Source organism: Hyperolius riggenbachi, chromosome 11 (assembly GCF_040937935.1).
Source record: "Hyperolius riggenbachi isolate aHypRig1 chromosome 11, aHypRig1.pri, whole genome shotgun sequence".
NCBI lineage: Eukaryota > Metazoa > Chordata > Amphibia > Anura > Hyperoliidae > Hyperolius > Hyperolius riggenbachi.
Window position 1 is genome coordinate 217,164,903 of NC_090656.1, and position 10,511 is coordinate 217,175,413.

Genomic DNA, 10,511 nt, shown 5'->3' on the forward strand with positions numbered 1-10,511 from the left:
CCAACAGTGATTTCTGGCACTCGTTTTTGCGCTTTTTAAGTGCATTCACTTTTATGTATATGTAAACACTAAGGCATTCTTCTATTACGTCTTGCAAGCGGTGACATAGGTTATATAGATTTCCTTGCAGCAAAGTGCATGTTTGTTCCAAGCTTCAGTTTTCCTTAAAAAAACATTTTGGCCAGCGTTCCCCTTAAAGCTGATGTATTGTTGTGTGCGTTGTCGGGAAAGTTCAGGCAAAGTCACAAATCGCGCCTGGGATCTTGGCAGAGGACGGCAACGCCGCGGCGGTGTTTTGTGTGCGGCATTTAATTTCCTTCTCATTGTAATTTCTGCATTATAGACATTGATTGGGTGACTCCCCGCCGGGGTCCTGGGGGGCCGCTCATGTAAATGGCTGTCGATTCCAGTTTCCCAGAACTGAGACGGCGCTCCGTTCAATACTTCTCTGCTCCGTCCCCAAACGCTCGTGTTCCAGATGAAACAGCCGCAACGCTGCTTTCTTCTGCTTCTGAGACAAGAGGAAATGAAAAAACGATTTGAGGGCTGGAAAACATCGCCTGTAGTATCTTCAGCTGGTTTGTTGCTGCCGCTGTGGTGCTGCCTGAATGAGCGTTTTATCTTTTGTTCTTTTGCACAAAACGTGGCCGTGGCGGGGGAGTAGCAATAAGGCAAAACTGGGATAAGCATCACATCAGGTCGATGTGCTCAGATGAACCAGACGACTGCTCCTTTTGACCCTTGACAAGTTCAAGAATGTTTACCGCCCTCCATCCTGCCAAGTGAACAGGGACGGTCCTACCATAAAGTCACCTGAATTATGTGATTCAGGTGGCACAATCAAGGGGGCGGCATTTGAGCAGTTTGGGCCACTTGGCGCCTGCCTTCTCTCTGTTTTCCCACCCGCCGTCCTGGCACACACACTACCCTCCTCATCCACGGATCCCAGATCTCATTTGACCGGCCAATCACAGCCACCAGCAGCTCATTTTGCTAACTTGTACCGATGGTCTCGTGGGCGGGAACACAGCACCGTCATTGGGCCAATCACTGCACTCGATCAGTAGCAGAGACATCTGCTAGATCACTGCTACGGATCGAGTGCGGTGATTGGCCCAATGATGGTGCCGTAGTCCCGCCAGCGAGACCATCGGCACCAGTTAGCAAAAGCAGCAGTGGATGGCTGTGATTGGCCGGTCTGTTGCAGTCTCCACCTGATTGGCTGCGTTCCAAAGTTTCCCCTCTGGCCATGGTAATCTCTCACCGGTGATGGGTTTATATGGGGGGGTGTATATATGATATTAGGTATATATGACATCAGCATTTCTGAGGGGGGAGGAGAGGCACTGTTGCACACTGACAACACCTGCACCAATTAACTGTCTGCAAATTTCCTCTGCCGCCTGATTTGGTTAGAAACACTGAGGAATAGCTGTGTTTTATGTGCAACTAAGCAAGCTGAAATGTCTCCTCCTAAAGAAAATCTGTAATGAAAAAAACTCCTCTGGGGGGTACTCACCTCGGGTGGGGGAAACCTCCGGATCCTATTGAGGCTTCCCTGTCCTCCGGCGACGTAAATCCTCCCGGAGCGGCGGTGATGTAATTATTTATCTCTTGGCTCCAGCGCAGGCGCAGTATCAGCTCTTCCCACGGAGATAGGCGAAGATAGCTGATCTCCGTCGGGCCGCTCTACTGTGCAGGTGCAAGTCTCCTGCGCCTGCGCAGTACAGCGGACCCGACGGAGATCGGCTATTTCCGCCTTTCTCCGTCAGAAGAGCCGCAACAGCGCCCCCGCTGGAGCCAGAAAAGGTAAATATTGCACAGCGCGACAAATTGTCGCCTGTGCGTTCCGGGAGCTGCAGCGAGACCGCCGTGGGACACAGGAGGACGGGGGAAGCCTCAATAGGGTCCAGAGGCTTCCCCCCACTGAGGTGAGTGCCCCCCAGGGGAACTTTTTTTCAGTACAGGTTTTTTTTTAAACTTATAGCACCAAACACAATGGGCTGTATTTTTTTATACTCTCCCTTTAATCCAAACATGGCAAATTCTGTCCTGTGGGACAAATCTGGCCCTCAGAACCCTCAAATTTGACCCCAAACTTTGCATTATATTTGGCCCACTCTAGCCTACCAGAGAAGCTGTGTTGTAGGTGAAGCCCTAGAAAGCCAGGGAAGCCATATGGGGAAAGAGGGGTGTCACTAGACACCAGGGAACTGTTTAGGGGAGTGTTCTTCTAGGCACCAGGGAACTGTATAGTGGAGGGAGGACCTCTAGATACCAGGGAACTTTATAACGTAAGGAGGAGGGCCGTTAGACACCAGTGAACCGTATAGGGGAGAGAGAAGGGCCGCTAGACACCAGGGAACTGTATAGGGGAGGGAGGAGGGCCACTAGACACCAGGAAACTGTATGGGGGAGAGAGGAGGGCCACTAGACACCAGGAAACTGTATGGGGGAGAGAGGAGGGCCACCTGACACCAGGAAACTGTATAGGGGAGGGAGGAGGGCCACTAGACAGCAGTGAACTGTATGGGGGAGAGAGGAGGGCCAGTAGACTCCAGGGAACTGTATAGGGGAGGGAGTAGGGCCACTAAACACCAGTGAACTGTAAAGGGGAAGGAGGTGAGACACCAGGGAACTGTATAGGGGAGGGAGGAGGGCCACTAGACACCAGTGAACTGTAAAGGGGAAGGAGGCGGGACACCAGACAACTGTATAGGGGAGGGAGGAGGGACACCAGTGAACTGTAAAGGGGAGGGAGACACCATGGACATTTATAGGGAGGGGGGAGGAGGCCACTAGACATGGAGGTTGGTCCGCAACTTGGTCCCAGTGTTCAATGTTGGCCCACTTTTATTTGAGTTTGACACTCCTGCTTTAATCCATTATCATATTACACATACGAATGTTCCTCCTTTTTTAGGGTTGTCGGCATCTTTTAACTCCTCATTTAAGATCACAAGGAGGCCACCGCTAATGTATGTTTGCTACACGGCTGGATAAAATAAGCTCGCTGAATTCTGAATGCCCCTCCTCCTCCCCCCATTAATCAGACAAGCTGGCTGCACGTCATGGGGCCGCGTTCCTGAATATTCTATTAGCGACTTTAAAATCTGCTGCCTTTGCTTTTTGCACCCCCAGCCAGGGGTTCATTTTTATTTGATCATGTTTCCCGCTCGGAGTGCATCGCGCAGTCTGCACCTCTAATGAATGGCGGTGAGAGGAGCGCAGAGCTATGTGTTATATAAAATGCTGTGTGATCCGTTGTGTGTACCATGTGATCCATCCTCCTCCCCTCTCTGGCCACCTGCACTTAGCCTATCCACCAGAACCCCCCCCCCCCCCTCCCTCCATCAGGACCAACGCTCTCAAGCTACAGATATTCTGTGTCATGATTTTTCTAGGGCAAAAAAAGAGCTTAGTGCAAAAGGCAGCTCATCTGATTTTCTCATGTCTTAGCTGGGATTCAAAATGTAGGAAACAAAGGTGGGTTTTTCGACATACTACCAAATGTAAAACTAGAACGAATGTAGGCGAAATCCACTGACTGTGTTGATGACATCACACCGGCTGTGAATTCTCTCCTACACAGCCCCCTGGTGTTTAGACAGGGCCGTTTCCTGGGCAGGGCGACCGATCAATAGAGAATCAAAACAAAGACCAACATTAAGAACCCTAGCAGCTACTGTGAGTCACGGAGGTGCTGATAATCGATGTTTCATGATGCATTTAGTGCTTTCTCACTGTTCCACTTGCTAAACACTTCACAACTGCACCAACCAATTCTAAAGTCCCTCCCTGCCCCACCACCTTTTAAACATAGTACAGCCCTGAATAGTACCATCTCCTGCCACCTCCTCCTTCCATCTAGAGTAGTGCAGGGAGCAGTGTAATACCTGCTCCAGCGCGGTGGTTCTCTTCCATGCATTACAGCTGCCATTCGCAGTGTCCCAGTCACATGACAGTAGAGCGTGTGCGGCTGGGAAGCATGGAGGAGACTCGAAGCGCTGGAGCAGGTTAATATTACACTGTTCCTTGTGCTATTCTGCATGTGGGTGGGGAGAGGGAGGAGGAGCTAGTCCTCAACCACACCCCCTCCCCATGTGATTGTTTGGGTCATGGGGGCTGTTGTTATGCCCCACCTCCATGCTAACATTCTGCTCACAGCATCACCAATCCTGTCTCTGCTTAAAAGAATTGAAAAGAACGAAACAACCCCGGTGACCTCGTATCACACCAGTTTGCTGCCTCTTCTAGAATATAAAACAATAAAAATCTCCCCTGGCTCTCGCACTGATGAGAATTCCCCTTCTGCTTGTGCTGTTTATAGAATTGTCTTATTAGGTAAATGTTAGCAAGGTGAGCAGCATGTATGGATGGATCGTGTCTGCCACGCTGCCCCTTTACTACACCCGAGACCCCGATGCTGCCACCGCAGGGGGTGCTAAACGCCATCGCCTGTTACAGGAGCTTTATAAACCTCTCCATAAATCTGACAGAGCCGATACATTAACAGGCCACAGGTGCCTGACCCCATAATGAAGTATTGACCGTACTTAACTCCCCGCTCTCAAGATATTGAACACTGCCTGGATTTATGAAATGACGCAATTTCCTACTCTCAGAACGCCAGGATGATTTGTGCACCCGATGACCTCTTTATCCCCTTGCAGATCGGTCTTCTGACTTTCGCAAGCAGAACCATCTAAAGAAAATAAGCTGCTTCAGGCTCAGAAATGAATTCCCCACAATGTATTTGTGAAAAGCATAATGAGAGCTTCCCGGCGTCCATTAAGTTCCTTCACTTCCTGTTCCTAATGAAGGGAAGCCCTGGTAAACAGGAAATGATGGAACAGCTTGATGGGGAAGTATTAAGGAATAAAACTGTAGATGTGTGCGGGGCAGGGCTGGTTCTAGCTACTAAGGGGCACCGGGGCAAAAGTAACTTGGGGAGCCCCCTGACACCCCCCCCTTACAGCCAAATTACCCCCAGGGCCCCTGAGCTTGCTGCTGCCAGACCCGATCCAAGCCACCATTCCCCTATCACACATCATCATTAGGTGTCCATCAAATGTCCCCTAAAAAGCGTTTTTTGGGTTCCCATTATTAAAGTGGATCCGAGGTGAACTTTTACACATTGCATAATTGCGTTCCTTTCCTATTGTTTATAGGGCATTCCTCAAGCCAAATACTTTGTTTTTGTTTTAATACTTTAATTTTATATAAACTAAAAAAGCCACGCCCACAGGTTTTCAGAGATCCTTGGCAGTAGCAAGGGCTCATGGGAGCTCAGTCTGGGCAGGAGGAGGGGGAGGTGTTACTAGCCATTGATTTCAGAGGCAGAGGGGAGGAGGGAGGAGGAGAGGGGATTAGATGGCTCAAGATACAGATAAGCCTGCCTCTGTGTAATGTTTACAAACATGGCTGCTGTCATTGTATCACAGGAATAAATAATCATATTCTATTAAAACAGTTTGCAGCTAGATTTGCTGTGAAAACTATCTAAACTTTAGATAAGATATATAGACAAGTTACTTGTTATAGTTAGTTTTTCATCTCGGATCCACTTTAATTTCCTTATTTTCCTATACAGAGTAAATCCACAAAATTCCCCACTCTCATAGGTCACCATAGCTGGAGGGGCACCTTTGAGGGAAGGGGGGGGGGCAAAGGATCTGGGTCTTGACTCTGTGGAAGCGCCGGCCCTGCTGCAAAGACCGAAGACCTCACAGCAAATTCCAAACTATATTAAAAAAAAAAAGCATTGTAATCCCACCCTATCTATTTCTCTGCCAACACAAATTGGAGCAATCAAGCTCTTTGTCAAGTTGATAAAAACTGCAAACAGCGGCCTGTCGTTGTACCTTCTGCTGTATTTGATGTACGAGAAAATATAATTACAACGGTGGTGCCTGCACGACTTGGTTCCTGCATCTACGGCTCCGGTGGTGTGGAAGGCCGTTAACCTGGGCGCACCTTCTCCTATACATGGGTGCTGTCCCATCCCTCAATACTGGACTCTGCCAACACAAATAAAGAATGGATTAAACCAGCAATATTTTCAATTGTATTTTATTTGTCAATCTTTTTGTAAGAACACCGCATCTTACTTCAAACAGTTTTTGTTTTAGTACATTAACAACTTGTAGAGTCCAGTTATGCTGCACAAAAACTGAAAAACTGAATGTCTGTTAAGATGTCAAATATTGTACCTAAGATCTGAACTTGTTTTATTTGTGATTGATTTGTATATATAAAAAAAAAAAAATACCGTATATACTCGCATACAAGTCGAATTTTTGACCCCCAAAAAGGGGGCCAAAAGTTGAGGGTTCGGCTTGTATGCGAGTCATGGTGGTCCGCGGGTCCCCCCCTCCGCTGGTCCGCAGGTCCCCCGCTCCCCCCATGGCCGCCGCCGCTGCTATTACCTGTCCGCATCTTCTATTTCAGTCTCCGTGCTTGTAAACATTCAGAGCAGCGCGCCCGGCGCTGCTACTGTGACGAGGCAGGAGGCAGGAAAGAGCGCGGCTTCCTGTTACTATGGGAACGGCTCTTTCCTGGCTCGCCGCTCCTCACAGTAGCAGCGCCGGGCGCGCTGCTCTGAATGTTTACAAGCACGGAGACTGAAATAGAAGATGCAGCCAGGTAATAGCAGCGGCGGCGGCCAGGGGGGGGGAGCGGGGACTGTACTGGCTAAACTGGGGCACTTTACTAGCTTTACTGAGCGCTATACTAGCTAAACTGGGGCGCTATACTAGCTATACTGAGCGCTATACTGAGCACTATACTAGCTAAACTGGGGCACTATACTAGCTATACTGGGCACTATACTAGCTAAACTGGGGCACTATACTAGCTATACTGGGCACTATACTAGCTAAACTGGGGCACTATACTAGCTATACTGAGCACTATACTAGCTAAACTGGGGCACTATACTAGCTATACTGAGCACTATACTAGCTAAACTGGGGCTCTATCCTAGCTATACTGAGCACTATACTAGCTATACTGAGCACTATACTAGCTAAACTGGGGCACTATACTAGCTATACTGAGCACTATACTAGCTATACTGAGCACTATACTAGCTATACTGAGTACTATACTAGCTATACTGAGCACTATACTAGCTATACTGAGCATTATACTAGCTATACTGGGGCACTACCTACCCATACTGGACACTTTACTAGCTGTACTGGGACACACTCGGGGAATAAGGCGGCCAGCATTTCCTACCCCCGGCTTATATGGGGGTCAATCATTTTTTCCCTGGTTTTTCAGGGAAAAGTTGGGGGGTCGGCTTATATGCGAGTATATACGGTAGTAAAAATGGAAAATAGTATACTTACCTACCAGTAATTTTCTTTTCCTGATGCATCCATGGTAGCACAGTGAGTAGTAGCCCCGCCCCCACTACCCCTAGGACAGGTGAATATTTAAATGTTAGCAGCACCCTAGGAACTGGCTAACTGTTCAAACTGAACTCACCTAATCTTGGGTGGGATCCCTGTGCTGCCATGGATGCATCAGGAAAGCAAAATGACCAATAGGTAAGGATACAATTTTCCATTTTCTTGATGCCTCCTTGGCTAAATATATTTTGGGGAAGGCCCATATGCAATTACGGTTTCTCCTAGGTGATATAATCACACCTTGTCAATACATTGTCCTTGAAACTCCTTACGAACAAAAAAAAAAAAATACTCTAAATAATTTTTATAGTACTTTGTCACCTACGTTTTGATACTTTTTCAATTGTAGAGTGCTGCAAAGTTATTTTAAACAGAGGATGAAAAATGATCTAGAAGAAAGCTCAGGAGAATACTCGAATTGCATACGGGCCGTAGGGTCTGAATACACTAGCACGCTTTAGTCTGCTTTTCAGCAATCCGTATTGGTCTGTAACATTTCCAGAAACAAGCCAATGTGTTCCATTAATATCTATGTCTTTTTTTTTTCCTACAGAACGGTAGTGTCTGTTGTTCAGTGGATCTCGAATGCCTTCACAATAATTAAAAAGGTCTAAAAAAAAACACCACAAAAAACAAAACAAAAGGGACTCTTGTGGAAGAGAAAAGAAAATAAACTGATGCAGTTACCCCCTCGATAATAGAGAACAACAAGTCAAGATTTTATACAGCCGGCAATGGCCAGAGGATATTTGGAAGTTGCTTGAGGACCTTCGGTCATGCCATCCACTTCATTCTCTCTTCGACTCTGTGGAGGTTCCTCACATCGTAAAGGATTATCGCTCAAAACTCCAGCAAAAAACAGAAGAAAAAAAAATGTTTAAAAAAATAAATAAAAATCAATGTTGTGAGTCACAAACTTTCTACCTGTTCCGTCAACAAAACACAGAATGGTTTCCTAGTAAAATGTTGCAGCCGTTTCATTTTCTTTTCCTCTTGAGTGTGGACACCAATGTCGATTTCTTGGAAAATTTCAGAAGTTCAAAACATGTTGCATCTCCTTGTCTCCGACTTGGGTGAGAGGTCCCTTGCTTGGTGTATCTCTGGATATAATGTATTTATGTAAAGTCTATCAGCATAGCATCTTTATTTCAAAGCGTATGACTTAACTCAGCGTCTCAGAATAAAATTTAAATAATAATAATAAAACAAAAACAGTATAAATAAGCATCTACAATTAGGACCACGACTATCAAAACTCTTAGTTCTTGGCTTCTTGTGCGCTCAACGGATGTAGGTTGCTTTGTGACACCGATTTATCCAACGGCAAAAGACTCAACAGGATAAGAAGCTCACCTCCAACCTACCGTGGACTCTCAGCACAATGTTTATGGTCATGTACCGCACCGTAGATGCTCGCGTTGCTTCAGAGAACTATCCCGTAGAAGCCACAAGGGCAGCAATAGCTTTTCATGGTCAAGGACGTTGCAGCTATATACCATGTTAAAAATGAATGCACACTTTGCCGCTTTCTCGTGGAGGATTATTTAACGAGATGTACAAAAATATTTTCGAATAGTTATTTTTCCCAACAACAAAACTGTCAGCGGATGATACAAATGAAGAATGTCTATGCGAAATATCAGTGATGACCTCATGGCTATTTTAAAACAAAAACATTTACTGTCTGGATTACCGCTTGTACTGTGTGTGGATACTAAAGATATAACCGCAGCTTCCTAGGTCGCTGCTAGGATTCTCAAGCTGTGTTTAGTGGAAATTGAGGCATATTCTTATTTTCTCAAGTGTTGGATAGTTTAGTCCAATGTTAGAACATCTGTCAGGTTTTTATTGATGTCTCTGTCCCTGCTGACATTATTTGTCTCTTCCTTACTAGGGGAGGTTTTTCGTATAGGGATTGAGTTAACATCCTTTTAACATTCTGGATAAGTGTATTTATCATATTCTTATGCTGAATCGAATCCAAAATTACCCCCATTATATCAATGTAATTAATACTTATTATGAGGTTTAATCATCTGCAGAGCACCTATCTTGCTGCCTGGGGCATAACTACATTGGACCAGACCCAACCCCCTCACCCTTAAAAAAAAAACTCCATCAAAGGGGATAAAAACAAGGAACACCAAGAGCCCTAATAGTGTAATATGTACTGGTAAATGGTTACTAGATAGAGTAAATATTAATACTCACAAACCAGGGTTACCGTTAGGCAACCACTGTAAAGGCAAGTGGGGAGATTTTCCTGACCCCACTCAGGAATAAGAAGTCGCTCTCTGTAAATGAGAAAAAGGGGGTTCAACCCTCCACCCAGGGTGGACTCAATATTATGCAGGAGAACAGAGGCGCCAAACGGATAAAAGGAAGCTAAATGAGCTTAAAAACCAAATTCTTGGTAAATAAATAGAGGAGGTAGTGGTGGACTTACCTCCTCCAAGTAGACACACAACGACTGTAGTAAACACAGTCAATATATTTTATTTATGAGCTCCAAATATGCAACGAGTTTCGCAGATTTGATCCCGCTTCATCAGGCAACAACAACAGAGCAATAGCATATGTGGTCAGTAGAAGAGCCAGGCACCTCTGTGAACAGACAGAGAGGTGCCTGGCTCTTCTACTGACCACATATGCTGTTGCTCCGTTGTTATTGCCTGATGAAGCGGGATCAAATCTGCGAAACGCGTTGCATATTTGGAGTTCATAAATAAAATATATGGACTGTCTTTACTACAGTCGTTGTGTGTCTACTTGGAGGAGGTAAGTCCACCACTACCTCCTCTATTTACCAAGAATTTGGTTTTTAAGCTCATTTAGCTTCCTTTTATCCTTTTGGCGCCTCTGTTCTCCTCCATCAAAGGGGAGGTAGCTTGGACAATGTAGCTCAGTAGCAGAGTGTTATAAGTTTCCGTCTTCAGTTTGCAAGTGCTGTGCAGCCAGCCAGTAACCATGCAGCATTACTTCCATGTCATGTGACTAGGGCAGAAGCCGTATGTTGATTGGCTGGCTGCACAGCCCATGTGAAGTGAAGATGTGAACAGGACCTGTATCGCTGCTGGCGTAGGTAATGTATAA

The 10,511-nt window shown here is 46.0% G+C and overlaps 1 protein-coding gene across 5 annotated transcripts in view; it reads left to right on the top strand.

Annotated features, from left to right (window-relative positions):
- Nucleotides 1-8,041, top strand: part of NELL1 (neural EGFL like 1) — a 1,178,134-nt gene extending 1,170,093 nt beyond the window's left edge. For all 5 annotated transcript variants that reach the window (XM_068260436.1, XM_068260433.1, XM_068260432.1 and 2 more), the window contains one exon: nt 7,972-8,041. In XM_068260436.1, the coding sequence (XP_068116537.1) occupies nt 7,972-8,022 (51 nt within the window). In that variant the 3' untranslated portion in view covers nt 8,023-8,041. The remainder of the gene's footprint in view (nt 1-7,971) is intronic.
- The last annotated feature ends 2,470 nt before the right edge of the window (nt 8,042-10,511 follow it).